At 42.6% G+C, this 21,062-nt stretch overlaps 2 protein-coding genes across 8 annotated transcripts in view; one reads left to right on the top strand and one right to left on the bottom strand.

Moving 5' to 3' along the window:
* Window positions 1-21,062, top strand: part of NBR1 (NBR1 autophagy cargo receptor) — a 129,864-nt gene that overhangs the window by 62,958 nt on the left and 45,844 nt on the right. The gene's annotated exons all lie outside the window — the stretch shown is intronic.
* The window catches only part of MARS1 (methionyl-tRNA synthetase 1), a 74,517-nt gene that overhangs the window by 20,571 nt on the left and 32,884 nt on the right, over window positions 1-21,062 (bottom strand). For all 4 annotated transcript variants that reach the window (XM_085852190.1, XM_085852189.1, XM_085852192.1 and 1 more), the window contains exons 6-11: window positions 17,307-17,379; window positions 11,095-11,255; window positions 8,464-8,576; window positions 8,228-8,344; window positions 7,938-8,141; window positions 3,109-3,310 (exon numbers count right to left, since the gene is read on the bottom strand). In XM_085852190.1, the coding sequence (XP_085708316.1) occupies window positions 3,109-3,310; window positions 7,938-8,141; window positions 8,228-8,344; window positions 8,464-8,576; window positions 11,095-11,255; window positions 17,307-17,379 (870 nt within the window). The remainder of the gene's footprint in view (window positions 1-3,108; window positions 3,311-7,937; window positions 8,142-8,227; window positions 8,345-8,463; window positions 8,577-11,094; window positions 11,256-17,306; window positions 17,380-21,062) is intronic.

Here is a 21,062-nt window from a genome sequence, read left to right as displayed (position 1 = left end):
CCCTGTGGTGACTAACGGGCATGGAATTGTCCCCCTACAGGGGGGGGAAGACCCTCTCATTGATACGCCCTCAATTCTCCTATGGTTGGCAGAGTACCCCGGAAGCAGCGGGGGAAAGGGTGGCATCTATATGTGGGAGAATTGCGTGTGCAACCAGTGGGTCACTCAGATGACAGAGCACTGGTACGACTCACCAGAGGACCTGGATTCGATTCCTGGTCTGCGCATGCAATTTCCCCCCAAATGTACATACAACCCTATTTGTTAAAATCCATTGTGTCAAAATCATTATACCAAACATGACTCTGCTGGCCTGCTCCCTCATTACCAATTATACTCTGGTGGATCTTTAAACATCTTCAAATTTTGATTCATGCTCTATAGGTTGAGACAGAAATTGTCAGAGTTGATACCTTTTTGTAGTCTTGGCTATTGGAAGAGCAAGGTGACAGAGGGAAGAAGAAAACACACAGGCAGGTAAGAGGTAGGGGAAGGTTAACAGAAAAATGAAATATCGTGGGTAGGGATAGAGGACAACCTGAGGCATTGGGACACTGCCAACTTGAAGACATGGAGGCAAGAGAGCTTTTGAATAGACCGAAGAAGGTTTCAGTGATGATAAAGGTGAAGAACAAAGGGGTGGAGGTGAGCAGTAACCTTGGAATTTCACAAGGATATCAATGATAACTAGCCGAAACCCCGTCACAGATGGATTCCGTTCCATGAGCCCACTATGACAACCAGTGGCGGCTCTTGTAAGAGCCGGATCGCATTCGATGTACTCCATGGCCTTACCTAATGAGGCCTACAAAACGTCCTTGTACACGATATTTTTGGTGTACTCTACTCCTTATGAAGAAGTCCCCCGATTTGTGCACGTGTCGACTTTGACGTACACCGTGTCAAAACTTCTCAGGTCACAGTACCGAGAAAAACGTGACGCGACCGCGAGGAGGAGCACAAAATTGATCCTTCAGTATTAATATATAGATGCTTCAGAGTTGAAGGTTGACAATTGCCACTATGTGCGATGCACTCTTACAGGTACGAAGTTTCTTTCAGTCCAGGTCACAGTACCGAGAAAAATGTGACGCGCCCGCTAGGAGGAGCACAAAATTGGTCCTTCAGTATTATTATTATCAATGATAATTGGATAAAACAAATGCGACCTGAAGGAGTACAGGGATGAAAGAGCAGATGGAACAAAACTTAAGGAAAGGTGATACACACTGTGGATTCTCTCTACAACATCCACCCATATCATAACCATTCCATCTCCTTATTGTTTATTGCACGAGAATGAACATTGTAAAACAATAGCTCAGTGGCTCAACAAAAATAACCGTCACAACCACTTATTATTAATATATATATATATATATATATATATATATATATATATATATACATACATATATATCTTCTTCTTCTTCTTCTTTCGGCTGCTCCCTTTAGGGGTCGCCACAGCGGATAATCCGTATGATCCGCATAGTGATTTGGCACATGTTTTACGCCGGATGCCCTTCCTGACGCAACCCTGGTCGCCTCTTACGACACACAGGGATATGGTACACCTATTTTAACCAGGGTATACACCGGCCCAGTACACTGGTACTCATTTCGCTGACCTCGGAAGGATGACAGGCTGAGTCAACCCCCTGGTGTATTAATTCAGTGGCCCAACGGGGCTTGAACTCAGGACCTCTTGGATCCCAAGCCGCTGCCCTAACCACTGCGCCAACACCAGGCTATATATATATATATATATATATATATATATATATATATATATATATATATATATATATATATATATATATATATATATATATATATATATATATATATATATATATATATATATACTCTGCCACCGAAGGCGGACAGAGGTTATGTTTTCACGTCTGTCTGTCTCTCTGTGAGCACGATATCTTAAAAAGTTGTAGACAGATTTGGTGGACAGGTTGGGTGTGACAAGGATGAATTAATTAGGTTTTGGTAAAAATCCAGATCTGTATCCGAACACAAGAATATTTTAAGTGATTCTTCACCATTGGAAGATAGAACGAAGGCCAAAAACTATATACAGTATAACATGATATCTTAAAAGATTGAAGACAGATTGGGACAAAACTTGGTGGATGGTTTGGATAGGTGACAAGAACAAGCTCTGGACACAGATCCGAATAATTAGTCAGATACAACATATAAAATGTTCAGCTTGACGGAGTGCTCTACTGAGTGCCATTGAAGTTTTTAAGCAGGAGCTTAGGTGAACATTTGCAACATCATTTCAATGAAACTAGTTGCTTTGGCCCTCCTTGCACGAATGACCATGCCACATGCTCTTTTTCTCAGTCATAGGAAACATTTAATTACTCTTCCGGTATACCAGAAAATATAACACGCAAGCCAAAAATAGCAGATCTTGGGGCCAGAAAGCATCTTTTAACTTTTCAAAACCGTGAATTTTCAAATGTGGGTCGGTAATGTGAACAAACCCTCATCCAGGAAGGTTGAAAACATATTTTGAAAACTTATTAACCTGAAAATATTTAATTTTTTGGGTAAATGCATTTGTGCTAAATCTTCCACTTGATCCGTCCATACTCTGCCGTTTTGGGACGTTTTGCATCACTTCAGCTTTGTTGTCTCAGCTCATCGTTACCGTTTATCACTTCTGGCATTTCCTTCCACCCTACCTCTTTTTTTTCTTTTTTTTTTCTCTCGACTTTTGCTTGATGCATATTTATGAATAAATCATCTGTCCAGTGGAGCCTGGTGTTGGCTCAGTGGTTAGGGTGGCGGCTTGGGGTCCTAGGGTCCTGAGTTCAATGAGCCCCGTCAGCCACTGAATTAATACACCAAGGGGTTGACTCAGCCCGTCATCTTTCCAAGGTCTGCAAAATGAGTACCAGTTCCAGTGTGTGTACTGGTAGAGGGGCACTGCATCAGGGACACAGTCGCGCTTCAAGAAATGATAGCTACCCCAGCAGCTAAGCTGCCATACGACCACCACCACCACCACCACCATCTATCCAGTAATAAAATAAAATTTTCCAATGGATTCCCCCCTTGTATGGTTGAAAAAAAAAAAAAACCCTTCACCTTCAGTTCAGTAGCATTGATGAGCTTTCCACACTTGTCACACTGGTCCCCACGTGCATCAAAGTAGCCGCATGTGGGGCACGTTCCCGTGACGAAACGATCGGCGAGAAAGCGGATACAATGTTCGCAGTGCAACTGGTCCACCGTCTGTCGCAACAGGTACCCACGGTTCTCCAACTTCCAAAAGATATCCTGGGCGATCCTGAATAAATCACATCCTTACGAATCATGTCAGTTCATACAAAGGGTAGCCTGCTCTAAAATAAACTATATATATATATATATATATATATATATATATATATATATATATATATATATATATATATATATATATATATATATATATATATATATATATATATATATATATATATATATATATATATATATATATATATATATATATATATATATATATATATATATATATGACAAACTCCGCGATCTTGGGTTTATTATATTGTGGTTTATTATATTGTTTATAATGTTATCAAAATGTTATCAAAATAATTACATGTTTCTGCTACACTGCACCACACTACAAATCATGCTATTTGTCCAAAGGTGCAAACTCTTTCGAATGCAAATTTTAATGAGAAAAATAACAATAACTTCACCCAACCGATGAAGATTTTTGAGCCTGCTTTGTTTTCAGTCTTCTTTTTAACAGAACAGAAGGTGCAAAATTATTTATTTTGATCATCAATGATCAATCAATGGAATGGATGAGTCAACAATATAATAAACCACAAACAAAACACATGTTATATTGCCCGTTTCATTTGTAGTCTCGATTTTGTGGTCACAGTGAAGATATGAAATGACCTCAGCCAAAATACAAATGTCTTCCACTCATCAGTACCATGCTCCATTGCAATGAAAAAGCTTTGGAAGGGGAGGGAGGGCATATATATTTATTTATTCCTGTTTTTCTACATATATATATATATATATATATATATATATATATATATATATATATATATATATATATATATATATATATATATATTCAACCAAAGAAGCTCAATGACTGTGATACGGCACTGAAGTCATGTACATAAATTGTACCTCCATAACGTGTATAATTATACAATTATACCTGACATCAGCATCACGTCATAGAGTCGGTGTGTTTCTTTGGTTGAATTTAATATTCCTGGCTGCAAACCTCTTGATTGGTGATCAGCAGCAGGGCAGAGAAAATGTGCTTGCATGGCAGGCGGCACTTATTGCTGGCAAGTCTTGCAGCAAGCGCTGTGATGGGACTCAATTTGTGCTCTGTTGCCTCATCAAGTTAGGGGGTTCAATTCAGTTCGATATGTATCTGTATATGAATATGTATTGTTATAATTATGGAGGTAGATGTAAGGATTTAATAGAGAAGTTAGCATTGTATAGTGTAGCATGGTCCGTGGACGAGTAGAAAGCACCTCGGTGGAACCAAGTTAGGGAATCTGTGAGCTTAAGTGTTACGTGTCACCACACGAGGGGTGGTGCGGTGTTAATTTGCTTCGGGAGTTAAAATAAGTCCCCCAGTACGTGATTGCCCTCTGTGATTTTCCCTATGTTTTTTATATTTAAAGGAGTGATCGAAGGTGCAGGGGAGGCAGGTGTATTTTGCACGTGTGGAGTGTGGAGTGTGGAAGACTGCCGTCTGGTTCGCCAGAACATGCACACAAGGTCGGTGTGAGAACCGAGGCAGATGGCACCTTTTAAGAAAGAGGAAGGCTGGGACATCTGGAGCCTTTGTGTGGAAAGCTGCGAGAGAAATGCCACTGTGCACGTGTGTGCTCTGCGACAAGTGACAGCACCATTTTGCCTGCGTGTTCACGTGCTGGTGGAAGCACTCTCTTCTTCCAAGTTCGACAAGGACCAGCCCTCTTTCAGAAATATTCGTGATATGCCACTGTTTTTTATGGAATGAAAGTTTTGTGCCTGCATACAAATTGCAGAATGTCTACTCTGTCATCAACTCCAAGCTTTTGCTTCTAGCACAGCTACTTAAAAAGTTACACTGAATTATTTACATATTTGTGAGGGGTGTATTCACTTTTGTGAGATACTGTGTATATATTGTTACGTCTGAGGGAGGGGTATGCATTCAAAGGGTAATTAGGATGTTTAATTAGGTATGCCATGCTGTTTGAGTGTACCAAGATCTCGATGTAATAAGTAGCAATTCAGTGGTGATAAGTTGTCCAGTAAATGTCCATTTCTTCAAGGGGGAAATGATAATTGTCACGTAATTAGATAGGGATACGGGTTAGGGTAAGTGTGTCTGCGTAAACCCCTTTTAGTATTCCCTGGAGGCTTGCCGTGACGTCACAGGACAGTGCTGCGGATGGCTCCGCCCCTTGATCACGATCGGCGGAAGGCGACGGCGGAGGGCCAATAAACGGCTCGATTGGAAGTGACGAGGACTCGAGGATAAAAAGGCTCTGTTCAGGGAAAAAGGTGAAGAGGAAGAAGATCGGTACAGAAAAACCGTTCTGGTGGAGGCTGTAGTGCTGGGAGCGTGCTGTGTTGTTGGGCTGATTCGATCCTGGATTTGATCGTGTCTCGTGGCCTTGCTGTGCCTCGTGCCTCACCTTGGTTGGCTCTGGGGTTCTGCTGGCTCGGAGCACGGGGTCGAACGGCGGGCGGACCTGCCTCCCTCTCCTGCTCGCAATTTGGCGCCAGAACTGGCTCCCTGGCGGCTGTGAGCGGACTTGGGCCGACATCAGGAGGTCGACAGCACCACGGTGTCTCCTGCCCCTGACGAGCGCAACGCCAGCTCGTCCGACGCCAATCCAGGGACTGTTGCGTCTACACCACGGGCCAGCCTGACCACCAGGACCAGCTACGGTGTGTGTGTGTGTGTGTGTGTGTGTGTGTGTGTGTGTGTGTGTGTGTGTGTGTGTGTGTGTGTGTGTGTGTGTGTGTGTGTGTGTGTGTGTGTGTGTGTGTGTGCACCTGGCGCCTTAGAGGGTTTGAGATTTGTATATTCATTGGAATTGTCTGTGTTTTCCCCACGCCCGAACCCACACCACCATCCCGTCGAATCGCCCCGGATCCCTCCTCTTGCCGAGTCTTATTATTTCTGGTTAGAGAAAGAAACATCATTAACTCAGTGAAAAGCGACTCGTGCCACCTTCCTCGTCCCGTTTGCGGTAGAGCGATTAGAACCGCCATCTTTGGGTTGTAAAGGATAAACCGCCTCCATCGTTTCGGCTCATTCTTCGTTAGCGGGACTGTTCAAGTCCCGTGGACGTCACAATATATATATATATATATATATATATATATATATATATATATATATATATATATATATATATATATATATATATATATATATATATATATATATATATATATATATCCATCCATCATTGGGACCATACTCTGTGCAGAGCGTTGGTGCTGCCTAAGCAGTCTCCTTGGCTATTGGGCACAATCCTGGATGAATCGCCACTCCGACACAGTATACCAGCAAGCTGGCACTCATTTTGCCGACCTCGTAAGGATGACAGGTAGAGTCAACCCCACCTGGTATTAATTCAACAGTTGAGGGAGATTGCAACTCAGGGATTTTAGGATCCCAATCCCACCACACTAACCATTAAGCCAACACCAGGCACACACACATATATCTAAATATATGCATATACATTCAAACAAAACAGAAAAAGATGGAATCCTTTACTGTCACCCCCACCCAACAAGTCTCACAGTGTGTGTGTGTGTGTGTGTGTGTGTGTGTGTGTGTGTGTGTGTGTGTGTGTGTGTGTGTGTGTGTGTGTGTGTGTGTGTGTGTGTGTGTGTGTGTGTGTGTGTGTGTGTGTGTGTGTGTGTGTGTGTGTGTGTGTGTGTGTGTTTCAGCATTTGAAGATTACTCTTCTCCCTACACCCTTTGTTTGTCCAAATCTTCCTTTATTTTGTCCTTCAACCCTGCTGTTGGTGTTTCCCCTCTCTCTACTGTTCCTTTTGTTCTGTTACATCCTGATCCATTCATGTTCTAGCTCTTCCAAAAACCTTGACTGTACACAAAAAAAAAAAAACGTTTTTTTACATGCAATGTGACTTCAATGTTCTAGTATAATAATTGAAGGTATCATTCCTGTATGACCTTCTGTTTGTGCAAAGTTGGTAAGATTATGGTTGCCATTTCAGAGTACATAAATGTGTTAACTGGAGCACATGGGGGGAGGGGTGAGGGGGGGGTGGTAAAGGTCGAAACTGTGGCAGATTCGAGCCTGCCTGCATGTTCATGCCCAAACAACACGATACACACCCCGTCATTTTGTTTTCTATTACCATCAACTCATAAAGAGCTTCGCGCATATGCGTCTCATACAATGAAAAACGAACATGAGAATAAACTGAGATTTCTATGTTGGATTCAAACCTGGGGAGAGAACATCGTGGAGCAAATGCTGGAGTGGAAATTCAACCAAACACCCAGTTGTCCATTCATAATTGGATTCCCACCCCCCCCCCCCCCAACAATCTCTAAGACTCATGGAGGAAGTTGGACCTGTATTACAGGTCGGACAAGGGTATTAGTGCACTTTTTCCATGAATCCAATGGAATTCGAAAAAAAATGGACAAAACAACAAAGTATGAAGTTTGAATCATTAGTGATGGTATGGAATGGAATGGGATGGGATGGGATGGGATGGGATGATTGGGAAGGATCAAAAAAGCAAACAGTTTTCTTTTCAAAATTTGCACACAAAGCAGATATTATTTATAAAGGGTCCTTTGCCTTTCGATTATGAATGACGTTAGTAGAACAAAAAGGAAATAATTTAAACTTCAACTCAACTCCATCAAACCTTACTTGGTGTGCAAAGGTGTGGTTGTGCGTCCAAAGAAGTCGAAACTAATGTTGAACCACCGGTAGATGCCAGCATGTAGGGAGTGATATTTATCACATATTTCACGAGGGCTCAAGCCATCTGCCAGGGCCTTGGTCTCTGTGGCCGTACCATACTCATCGGTACCACATACAAATAGTGTATTCCAGTTGCGAAGCCGTGAATACCTGCACAAATAGCACAGCAGATATTCAGACTGGGAACCCGTTGTTCAGCCAAAGTGATTTACACCGCATACCCTGCACCAGCTCACCTGGAGAAGACGTCTGCACTAAGCACACAACCGATAATGTTTCCCAAGTGAGGAACGTTGTTCACGTAAGGAAGGGCGCTCGTCACCAGCACGTTTACTTCACCTCGCCGAGGCAAGCTAAAAGATCAGAAATTGAGTCAGATTATGAAAGTCCACAACAAGCATCATCTGAAAGATGTGTGACCATGCCAGAGCGTCAGTGTTAGAGGCTGCTTCATAGGAAGAATCATACGAACATAGGATGTTCAATTGGCTTAAGCTGGGGCTGCTTCTCTCTGAAATGCAGGAAAACATCTCGTGTTCTTGCCATCTCTTCCTTGGTGACTGCCGACTCGAGATAGTCTCCAACCTATGAGAAAATAAAAATCGTATCTCAGAAAGTGCCAGTCCAAATGACATGTGTGTTGAACAGCCAATTAGTGACCCTAAAGCACACAAGAGATGTGACGTCTTCAACAGCCCATAATGGACAAGAAATGGTGACCTGCACATACATTACTGGGAAAATTAATTAATGCACAATTTACAGCTTCAAGACACGATTTTGTTTGTTTTTCCACAGGAGAAATGAAAGTGAGACATTGCATAAAAGTCAGATCTCGTTACAAGTTTTTGAAATGAACAATTTAACTTCGAAATGTACTACTTCTTCTTTTGGATGTTGCACAAGGCTGCAGGGTAGCATCACTGGCTGATGTGGCTTTGCAGGCTAGCACAGGAATTTGTTATTTGTTCAGGGTGCCGGCAATAGCTCGCCTACTCTTCGTGAAGGACACCCTGGGATCTTTAATGTCCACCAACTAATCCCCGCAGACGGGACGCACAGTATAACGTCTATCAGAGGGATGAAAGACACATTGACAAATCATCCTGCCTGTGAAACACCAGGAAGACAGTTCATAGCTGGGTTGGGATTCAAAACCACGCAAGACAGCTGAGAGGAGAGTATGTGCACCTCTCGGCCATCCTGCCAGTCCAGATGTACAACTGGAAATTGAATATAGACGAAATAAGCTCAAAAAACATCGGGGTGCTCTAACGCTGGGCGCTCACCTGGTCGTGACTGGATAAGATAACCAGGGAACCACTGGTAGGCATGGATGACCCACAACATATGTAATGGAGAAGAAAGTAAATACCTATGGGGTTTTTTTCCCCATGCCATGAACAAAGTTCAGCACATCACGAGTGATAAAGGTTGTGGTCAAGTTTCATGGAAATTGTGTGTGTGATTTCAGAGACGAAAGCAAATACCTCTTTTGGGGGGGCAACCCCCCCCCCCCCATAGACACCCTTCGACCCCAATTCTTTTAATAGTGTAAACAATCTTTGGTACATCATGGATGATGAAGGTTGTGGTCAAGTTTCATTGAAATTGTGTGTGTAGCTTCTAAGAAGAAAGTAAATACATATTTTGGGGGGCAACCCCCGTAGACCCCCTCAGGGCCTGATCTTATTAATGGCATGAACAAACTCAAAGACATACACGGTGATGAACGTTGTGGTAAACTTTCATCGAAATCCTATGTGTAGTTTCAAAGTAGAAGTTGAAAGTATTTGTGGATGCACAGATGGCGCGCTATCCCTCCCATAAGCTTCCCGGAACAACGTTCCAGGTGAGCTAACAAGTCGAGGTACATTCAAAGTACACTGCCCCTATGCCAAATAAATAAACAAATCCTCCAGTGCAGGACATTGCTAGGATGCCTTCGGTGCCCGGCGATGCTGCAGTGTAACACATGGAGACGGAATTGGGAGGGAGCGGTGTACAATAATTAATTGCATAATTTAAATAAATAATAATCATAATATAATTAATTTCTTAATCAATTGGCTAATGGCATACCCAAGCCACCACTGTTTCATCCAAATCAAATTTTGAAAATTAATTCATCAAAAAAAAATTAATAATTAATTGATTAATCAATAAATCAAAAATACCGTTTGTAGCCAAATCACTTGTGCACTGTTGTGTCCAAATATCAGCTTCCCAGCTCAAAAGGTGCCCGAGATATTGCTCAGATGAGAAAGAAAAGAAAAAGAAATTAATAAATCGATAATAATTAAGTAATTAATAAATCAATTGATTCATCAAAAAAAATTACTGTTAGTGCCAAAGCACATCTTCACTTTTATCCCCAAATTTCAGCTTCCTAGCTTAAAGGATGGCCGATATATTACCTGGACAAACAAACAAGAAAGAAAACAAATCGAGTAAAAACTGAGTACTCCCTTCCTTCAGCTCCTGGCTATGACATCATGCATCGCGTGGGTATGGAATTAGGAAGGAGCGGTGTACGATCGAACCTGCTTTGATTTAACAGAATTTTAGAAACTTGGATCAGTGCAAAACATTCCAATAGTTAAAGAATTAGTGGTGTTTATGTTGAGAGCAGTCTTGGAGGTTGGTAGTTCGATTTTGATCCTGGCCGAGTCGTACTGAAGACTTCAAAAACTGGTACGTACTACCTCCTCGTTTGACACTCAACATTTAGATAGTAAAGCATGGAAAAACTCCATGGGAAGAGAGGAAAAATTCTCCTTCATTGCCCCACTCACTGAGATTTAAAAATTGATGTCACAAGATGGCACATCTGGGACCCAGAGCATCTCGGGAAGTTACGTCACTTTCCCCAAGGCCACCAGTCGTGTTAGTCTGAAATCAAGTCCTGTGTTGGCTGGTGTCTGTTTGCACGTGTGTGCGGTATTTGTGTGACAGCTCTTCCACGAGCCTCAGACACTGCAAAAATAAATAGCAAAATCTTGCAGCAAATTCCGCTCCAAGCTGATTTCTTTCTCCCTAATTTCAGCAAGTGGTTCCGATGCACACTTGAATCAAACAGGTGCAGTGACAAAAAGGTACATACCTGAGTTTGCTCAACATCCCTCTGGCCACAAGGAGTACATGTTGGTTTTGGTGTAAACGCTGCACAGTCCTTAAATGCCATCTTCATTGCACACTGGCAAGCTGAGAGAGCACTTACAGCTGTGATCCAACATCTAACTTCCTCAAAACAACCTAATTCACCTGAAAGAGACAAAAGTAGTCAATGAAAGTGTGAGATCATTATAACCCTTACTCGACTTGTGCACCATGCTCCACACTGAGTGTTGGTGTTGCTGAAGCAGTTTCTTGGCCAGGGTTACAATCTTGGATGGGTCTGCACTCCGGTGTAAGATACTCAACTGAGTGAGAAGAAATGTGTAATTTGTTCAGGGTGCTCTTCGTGAAGGACACTATGGGATATTTAATGTCGACCAACTAATGTAGGCAGAAAAGATGTCCAGTTTAGCGTCCACCCGAGGGACGGCACACACAATTGATAAATTACCCTGTCTGTGAAACAGTTTATAGCTGGGTCGGGATTCAAACCCAGGCTCGGCAGCTTAGTGGCGAGTGTAATATTTACAATTCTGGTTTAATAAAACATATACTGTAAACATATGTATAAATATATATATATATATATATATATATATATATATATATATATATATATATATTAGGATAAATAACCACAGCTTGTAGTCCTGCAGCGTAGTCTGATATTTCAGATCAATTGTTCAAATTTGCATAAAAGCACCAAAATTGGTACACATCTAGAATAATGTATTCCGAACAATTCTAGATATGGAGCCACCTGAGATTGTGCCTTGGTCAGGTTCGGCGACCATTTTCCAAAATGGCCACCATTCTACTTTAGTGAAATTGGCTACATGCTCTTATTTTCTTATTGTATTGGTGGTAGATATAAGGAAAGTGTAAAATTCAGTAAATTGACCATGAAAAGGCGTATTCAAATATTATGAGCCAGTATTTTCGGTAAAAAAGCCATTATTTGATTTGTAAATTGCTGCTCTCCTGAAACTTTTCGCTGAAAAGTACCCATTATTGCCTGGAGAACAAGAGTCAAATGATATTCATCACATTCAATGAGTTTGGAATCAACAAAAATTGCATTATAGATTACATACTTTACTCTATTTTGAAAAGGGAACTGATAATCGTGATAATGACAAACTCAGAAAATGTAGTCAAATTATTGCACACTTCACTTTGAAGCGGCTACGGTTTACTGTCTACTACCATTCTACCAGGACACATGGTACACGCATACATCAGTCTAGTACAATATGAGTTTCTGAGCTCAAGTGTACTGGCTCTGGATCAAGAAGTCAACACTTTTACAAGCAATGTGACTTTGCATTTGCACATTCTAAGCTCAGCCGATATCTCAGTCTGTGTCTACTGCGTCTGTCTGTTGGCATTCTCCTTCACAAGCACACAGTCCAGTGCATTGCAGATTCGCCTTCTTGCATTTGCAGCGGTTTCTACAGCCTTTTTTGCAGCCGCACGACACCAGCTCGAAGCAGCTTTTTGAAGCCTCAGGGAGTGTGGTCCAGAGCGGTTCGTAAGACCCATCCTTTGTTTGCCACCAGCCCCAGCTTGTTGGTGATGGAAGCATGGGTTGAGGGACCAAGACCTGCCCCCAGACATAGCCACCCTGGAAGACTGATCTCTTCACATGCTGTTCCAAAGCATCGTAGGTAGGTGGGATGCGCTGAACGGAGTTCCTCTTGGCGAAGAGTTTCTTTCTGGCCTTGTTGACGTCCGTATATGGACTGGTGCGGTCATAGAGGAGCACCACAAACCTTTCAATGCAGTGCATAGTGTCATCCTGGATGTTGACTGGCGTGGTGGTCAGGGTCACAAGAGAATCTGTCAGTTCTGGAAACGAGTTCCATGTGGCCCAGGCAGATTTCTTCCCTTGCCCCACGAATGCTGATACCGTGTCACATCCGGTCATGGCGTGGAAGACAGGGAGGGCACGTGCCTTCTGTGGACCGAGGGAGGCAACTATTTCATGGGCAGGGATGTAGCGGTAGTTCTTGCCCGTCCCAAAGGCAATCCAGAGTTCATCCACGCATGGTAGTGCCTGGGTACCATCACCACCAAGACGACAACGTCGGTGTCTACGGTTCGAACTTGAATCCGACGGTGGTCATGTTCTGCAGCATGGGTGGTCATGTTACCAATTACAACACCACAACAAAATACTTCTGAACCTGTCACTGATGCCGTGTGCAAAAATGGATTTTCCCATAAAAATGACCATTTTTCCCCAATACAATGGTTGGAAATATAATAAATCAACACAAATGACATTTGTATTGTTTTCCTTTGTAAATGCACATCACATGGAGTATTTATCACCTCTGAGAAACCTACAAAGAGAATAACAATGGCAGATATCCCATGTTGTTGAAGTAGAATGGCGGCCATTTTCCAAAATGGCCGCCAAAGCTGACCAAGGCAAAATCTCGAGTGGCTCCATATCCAGAATTGTTCAGAATACACGAGTCAACATATGTACCAATTTTGGTGCTTTTATGAAAAGTCGAACAATTGGTTTGCTATGCTGCAGTACTATTGTCAGATTTTACAATTGTGCTTTTAAAATACATCCTTACTGTAATTCATGGACCGGTGTTTGTGTGGTTGTTTGTCGCACTACTCCTCCTAGAGTTCTGGGCTGATTACATCCAGTCATGGCATGGAATATGATCTTGATACATATGATCAGCGTGACCCCAATTAATGTATAGGGGTGTTTCTATCTTTGCCAGTGGACTTGAGAGGTGGTGAAGGGGTAGATGCAAATTCTCCATGTAAATGTGTATCGTGCAGCGCCGCCTCCAGGGGGGGAGGGTCGGTATTACATGTCTCCACCATTTACATGATGGTTTTCTTGTCCCCACATTTTCCAGTGCAGTGTGGTGTTTTGAATTATAAGCAGAAGGTATGATTTTGCTTCACCCGGGTTTTTTATCATCATTATTTTCGGGACCGATTGAAGCAGCTATCAGTTGCCTATACACCGCCCAAATAAAGGTATGTGTCAGAAAAGCGTGCTGCATGTTTGGAGCAAGATCACCCATATGGTGGGTACTCTGTTGATCAGTAAAAATACATGCAAAACGTTTCCAATTTTGCTTTAAAAACAAAAAAAGAAAGTGGAAAAAATGTATGGTTTACTACAAATATAGGAAGGCCTGTTACAAGTAACACTTGTTTGTAATAAATGTTATGATAATAAACAGCACCATTGGTAGACAATATTATTTTTGTGAAGAAATTTCAACTGGGTTGAATGATTACAAGTAAAGCTAGAAATATGTATATATGTATATATATATATACACACAAAGAAACCAAGTTTAAAAAAATAATAATAAAACTCATCAAATGGGAATGAAATTTTGATACGATTGATCTTTAAAATACATTGTTTAGGATAATAACACTGTGCGTTCATGTTCACACACACACACACACACACACACACACACACACACACACACACACACACACACACACACACACACACACACACACACACACACTATAACCGCTGATACGAGGCATAAGAACACATGGTCCAGTACTAACGACCTACTGACATTAAATTATCCTGTCACATGGTCATAAGCATCATGCTGGCAGAAAGGTGAAGACTGTGGACTGACATCCCAGTGGTTTCACAATTAAGTCCAGTTGAAGGGAGCTGTGTTTAAAAAAAAAAATTGGATTGCAAGCTTCTGGCAAACCTGAATTAGTCTGAAGAAAATTAATGTGGAATGATCAAGTTTTCAGTGTAAACAGAGCGAGGTGGCTTATCAACTGTATTCAGGGAGGGGATAATCTAACCTACTTGTGATACCAGTCTCCACTTTGTGGTCGACTTTAATACTGTGTTCGTACCGACAGGAAGTTCAATGTGGGTACCAAGCGGAAGGTATTTTTCCCACCAACGTTTTTCCAGAAACCCAAACCATGCTTTGGCAAGACTGGACTTCAACAATTCCCTCAACCCCCACAATGTATCTTCCATGAACATGGGGTGAAGTGAAAGAAATAGCCAGAGTATCCAAAAGAATGCTTTCTGCTTCTTTGCCAGGAGCACCATGTGGTAGACTTTTGATACATTAGTGTGTGAGAGGGGAGGTGGGAGGGGCAACATATCAATTACAATAAATAAGTTACGCTTAAGTCAACCATAAGAAACGAGAAGATTTAGTTGAATTATAAAGTAGCTAAGAAATGAATAAACAGAAGGAAGATTTAGCTAAACAGCTCGGCAGTGGCAACACAAAATACAAACGTTTCAAAGAAAACGATGGGCCAATTAGACCAACTCCCAAAAGTAAAGTCTTTGATAATTTGTACTCTGTTTAAAGGAATCAACACAGCTGCAACACAAAGTATTTATTCAGCTGATCCAACAACTTGTGAGTGATTAGTGCAAGCTTTTATGCAAGAGCGAATGTGCAATTACATCAGTTGTGTTTCTCTCCTCCCGCAACCCTCAATCCCATGTCGCAATCACGAGAAATAAATGATCCAGGCAGGTTCCGCATCACGTGGGATTGGTGAGGGAGAATCCCTAGGCTCAGAGCAAACAGGATATTATTAATCCCCAAAAATAGCCTTGCGATGGGCACTAAACCGTCTGCAAAAAATCAGGACAATCCACAACGCTTGAATTGCAAAAATAAAAACCACATCCAGCAGGTGATCACAAAACTTGATGCATACTGGAGGGTTCATAGAGCACCTTACCCCGCACAGTCTTGGGGAAAAAGGACATGAAGAGGGCCTTTTTCACTCTTGGTTTGCGTTTCCGAGCACGATCTACATTTGGTTTGTTTATAGGCACGATGATCATCATACGAAGCAGATGGGTCAAACAGGACGGTCCAGAGCCGAGCTGAATCTTCTGCCAACTCTTCTTGGAGAAACCGACATAAAAAATTTATATACAAAGTCGAGGCTCGTGGAAGAGTTAGTACACTGAACAAATCAGGACATAAAAGACAAAAACATGCATGCATGGGTGGACAAGATGGATACAGAAGCAAACTCCAGAAGGAAAACTGAAAAATTGTAAAGAGGGATTTGGGTGCAGTTAACAAAAGTAGAAAAGATAATGGTTTTGGATTGGGGGCAATCTGAGATGGTGGTGAACAGATGTCTTGAATAACCTGGAGGGATTAATGAGATTGAAGAGGATGTGCAAGTTGATTCCACAGGTGGGAAAAAATAGGAACAAATGAGTGCAGGGGAGCAGTAATCATGAACTTAGGTAGTTTTACCAGAAAAGGTTGAATGGTGAACCATGTGTGCCATGCAGAAACCTGGAGAGGGGGTGTGGGAGGGGGGGGTAGCAAAGCACCAGAAGAGGGTGCAAGACCAGAAAGGAGACAGTAGAAGACAGAGAAACCACCGACCTGACTGCGATGGGAAAGCTATTGGCCCATAGGTTCAGCTTCATCGTGGAAGATTTCAATAAACTTAGTCTTTGGTTTCCATGGTGTCAAGCTGAGCAAGATGTGAGACAGGGGAGCCAGCCCAGAGGAGAGAGCAGAACTCCATCAAGCTGTGGATGAAGGCCTTGTAAGTGAATACGAGTTCAGGTGTGCTAAGGAAGGACTTTGTACGATGGAGGATGACCAGTCGGCAGCTGGCTTTGGAGGCCAACTTTGAAATGTGGTTTGCCCGAGAAAGATCATGGCTAATAGCGAGACCCAAGAGTTTGAATGACTGAACAATCTCAAGAAGATTGTCAAGAAAGTAGATCTAGGAGGGTTTTGAATGATCTGTGAGAAAAAGATGCACTAAACAAACATCATTTTTACAAAGTTAGCTCAGGCGTTGCATCGCTGGGCACCGCCATTTTTCTGAATCTCAATGTTCCCCTGCCCCAAGAGCACGAGCGACAGATTTGATTGGTCGAGACAACATACAATTTTGCCAAAGTACTACTAAACTTGAGTTTCTGGGAAGTGCAAACAGGCCGATTTGTGGTCTACAGTGTTCCAAATATGAAATCAAATTGAAGTTCCTCAATCATAGACCGACAGACACATCCAGTCAAACAATTGCTTACCCCCAGCTTTGTGCTACATGCATGTGGGGTAGAAATCAGGTGGCGACGTGATCAAGGTACTGTATAATATTGTTTTTTTTGCTCACAGTATGTGACACATAAATACACGTTCCTTCCAAAAACACAATTACCTGGCAGATTGCCATCCACAAGCAGCGGTAACAGCGAACCCCAAAGCACCACATCAGAGAGAGTGGGAGATGTCTGTGCAATGCAAGGCAAGAGGGTTAGGGAAGAAAGTGATCATTTTCACATACGACATACAAGGATATCATATTACATTGTATGAAGGTTCACATGTATGATTCGTCCTGAAACAAGAAAATAACCAGGTAGAAGGTTGGAACCAAAATCATATTTTTTTCAATGCAATCTCCCACAATCTCTTAACTTGCTCCACAACAAGTAAATGTTAAGTTCAGTGACGTGTGTGTATATGCCCATTCGTAACTAACCATACTGCATATAAGGCCAGCACAGTGTATGCTTCTGATGTACAATGTTGTTCAAGGTGGATTATTTGTTTAATTTTAAATTATACTCACCATGTACCTTTGCATTGTCTTAGCACATGCTATAGAGCAGTAAGGTGGTTTAAAGTTAGCCTGCATTCTCCAACATTTCTCCAAGATCTCAGTTTTCAAAAGTCCCAATGGTGCAACCATTTATCGGTGTGGTCTTCAAAATACTCTTCCACAGCATTAATAGCTGTCATCACAATATACTGTATATAATTCAAGAAGTGTCTGTTTGTGAGTGGTTGAGTGAGTGAGTGAGAGTGATTTTGGGTGTTTCTTTGACATCTATGCACTCCTGGGGGTCAGAATGTACTCAGATTATTTTGGAAATGGTCAGGATATTTTCAGAGGTCACATAGGGGTCAGAATGGACAGGAAAAGAAGATGCAACTCAGGTACAACAAACCCTATCTATACTAATAAGTGTGTGTGTGTGTGTGTGTGTGTGTGTGTGTGTGTGTGTGTGTGTGTGTGTGTGTGTGTGTGTGTGTGTATGTATGTGTGTGTGTGTATGTGTCAGTCAGTGTCTCCCTTCCATAACTCCAAAACCATGAAACCTTTCAGCCTGAAACTTTGCATGCAAACCAAGAAGACTCCAAAGAAGTGCAAGAGTGAAAATTGGGTGTTTGGGTTAATTAAAATACCCCTTTTGAAGATAATTAACGACATTATTTATCAGGTGCATCCTCGGTCACCGCTCTCGATGGAGTCTTAAGGCGTATCCAAGGTAGCCTCGCTGAGGTCTGAAGCCGCCATGTTTTTTGGCCTGCTTAACCATGCCTTGCCTTGGAACAGGCCGCAGCGATTTCTTGACAAAGTTCTCCCGGCCTCTCCCCCCCCCCCCCCCAGCTTTCCTCACTCATATTATCGAATGCCTGTTCATCATGGCTACAAATCACTGCATACATCGCAATGCTTATAAACACCAGAAGACAGCAGCATTCTTGGCTTTATTTCATTTTTGCACAAGCGATAACCTCAAGAATCTCTTTACTACAATGAATTACAAAATTTAAGCTTCAGAATCAAACTTAAAAGCAGTCCAGACTCCAAAAAAAAAAATTTGTTCATTTGTCCAATTCAGACATACTTAACATTTTGTTAATGTGTGTGTGTGTGTGTGTGTGTGTGTGTGTGTGTGTGTGTGTGTGTGTGTGTGTGTGTGTGTGTGTGTGTGTGTGTGTGTATGTGTATGTGTATGTGTATGTGTGTGTGTGTGTGTGTATGTGTGTGTGTGTGTGTGTGTGTATGTGTGTGTGTGTGTGTGTGTGTGTGTGTGTGTGTGTGTGTGTGTGTGTGTGTGTGTGTGTGTGTGTGTGTGTGTGTGTGTGTGTGTGTGTGTGTGTGTGTGTGTGCTCCTCGCTCTGTCCCCTGTGTGCAGCACTCTCCTCCCACACATGTGCGTCTGTGTCTGTCTCTCCCCCCCCCCTCCCTCCCGCAGTGTATAGCAACGTTTCATGAGGTGCTGCTCTCCCCACCTCACCCCTCCTTCCTCACTCTTCTCCCCTTCCTAGCTTCCCCTTCTTCACCCACTCCTCACTTCCTCTCCCTCCTCTCCCCATCCCTCCCCTCCCTCCTCTCCCCACCCCTCCCTTCCCTCCATCCTCTCTGCCTCCCCTCCCCCTCTCTCTTTCTCCACCCCCCTCACGTCTGCCAGATCTGTGTCTATTTTTGGAGGTTTTGCGAGGTGCTCTACAAGGAATCAAAGCAAATTTGGTGAAAAACTGACATTTAAAAAATAAATTTAAAACGTTTGCGTGGACTGCGAACCGATGTACCATGTGACACGTGCACAAATGAGCAGGCAACGTGGTGGATTATCTGCAATGTTTATTTCACGGGCGGTTAAACTTTGCGATGTCTCCAGAGTTGTTCTACGTTAAACACTCTTTTGTGGATAACGTAATTATTTGAACAAATTCATTTAATTTCTTTAACTGCTGTGGGCGCGGTGAAGACCGGCTTTAAAGTTAAATGAGTCCTATATGGTATGCAGCCACAGCCTGGACAGCCGTTCTTTATCAACCATTTAATTGGAGTGCTTAAGCCACTTGCCAAGCGCCCTACAGACGATAGCGGTACAGTTTGTGCACCCCACAATCCATGCTAAATTCGGTGACTAAATCTCAGAATCACAAATGTTATAAAAGACACTACTGCATATGAAAATATCTTAAATTGGTTTGTCTGTCGTGTACCACCAGAAAATCCCATAAGTACCACGGTTGGTAACCCTTGCTTGACATGCAATCATAAACATAATGTTCAGTCGGCCATTTCAACAGGATTCTTGTTTTCTTTATGCCTGGTGTTGGCTTAATGGTTCGGGTGGTGGGCTTTGGATCCTTGGGTCCTGAGTTCAAATCCCGCTCAGCTGTTGAATTAATACCAGGTGGGGTTAACTCTGCCCGTCATCCTTCTGAGGTCGGCAAAATGAGTGCCAGCATGCTGGTATAGTGTGTCGGAGTGGCGACCCGTCCAGGATTGTGCCCAACAGCCAAGGAGACTGCTGAGACAGCACCAACGCTGTGCAGAGTATGGTCCCAATCTCCTCCTCCTCCTCCTTATTTTCTTTGACCAGAAATATTATTCACTGGTCCACCCTTTGTTTTGGGGTATTTTTTTGTAATTTTCTTTCAACAAGAGCGAGGCCTGCGACAGACCAAGGTTATATTGACTGTGGGGTTGCAGGGGAACAATTGGCTGTAACTGGCAAGGAGAAAAACGAACAGGAAAGGAAGAAAGGGATAGAGAGATGGGGTGGGGGAGGGAGGGGGATACTGAAGAAAGATCATGGGTCAGCATGAGGGAAGACAGAAGGTGGTAGTGCACTGCCGACTTGAAGGCCTGGTGGGAAGAGCAAGCCATAACAGCCTATTAAAGACAGTTTCATAGGCAGGAGAAGCAAGGAATAAAAGAATTGAGATGCAGCCAGCCTAGATTTTATAAGTTTAACCAGCCGGGGGGTACTGGAGGAATGCACACATCCTGGAGTACATAGGGAGGGTCAGAGGACTGAGAGAGCAGAGGGAACAATGTTGGAGAATAGACGGTAGAAAACAGGGAAATCCCCGACCTGCTTGTAATGCAAGAACAACACACCTTCTGCTTCGACCTCGTCACAGGGGATTCCAATAATTTCTCTCACTTGGCCCATATTGATTTTCAACCCATACATTTTTAACAAAGGACTTTAACTATATAAAATATAAAGCATAAGAAACATGTATTATGGGAATCAGTTACTGACACTCAAGAGACAAGTTCCCTCAAAAATGATTACATACTTTTAATTTTCCTTGTACACAAGCCTGGTGTTGGTGCAGTGGTTATGGCAGTGGCTTGGGATCCAAAAGGTCCTGAGTTGAA

The sequence above is a fragment of the Eptatretus burgeri genome, chromosome 13, assembly GCF_056783735.1.
Source record: "Eptatretus burgeri isolate ZD-2024b chromosome 13, Ebu_testis_v1, whole genome shotgun sequence".
Classification (NCBI taxonomy): Eukaryota; Metazoa; Chordata; class Myxini; order Myxiniformes; family Myxinidae; genus Eptatretus; species Eptatretus burgeri.
Note: the sequence above shows the minus strand (reverse complement) of the source record. Positions and strands in the feature narration are given on the sequence as shown.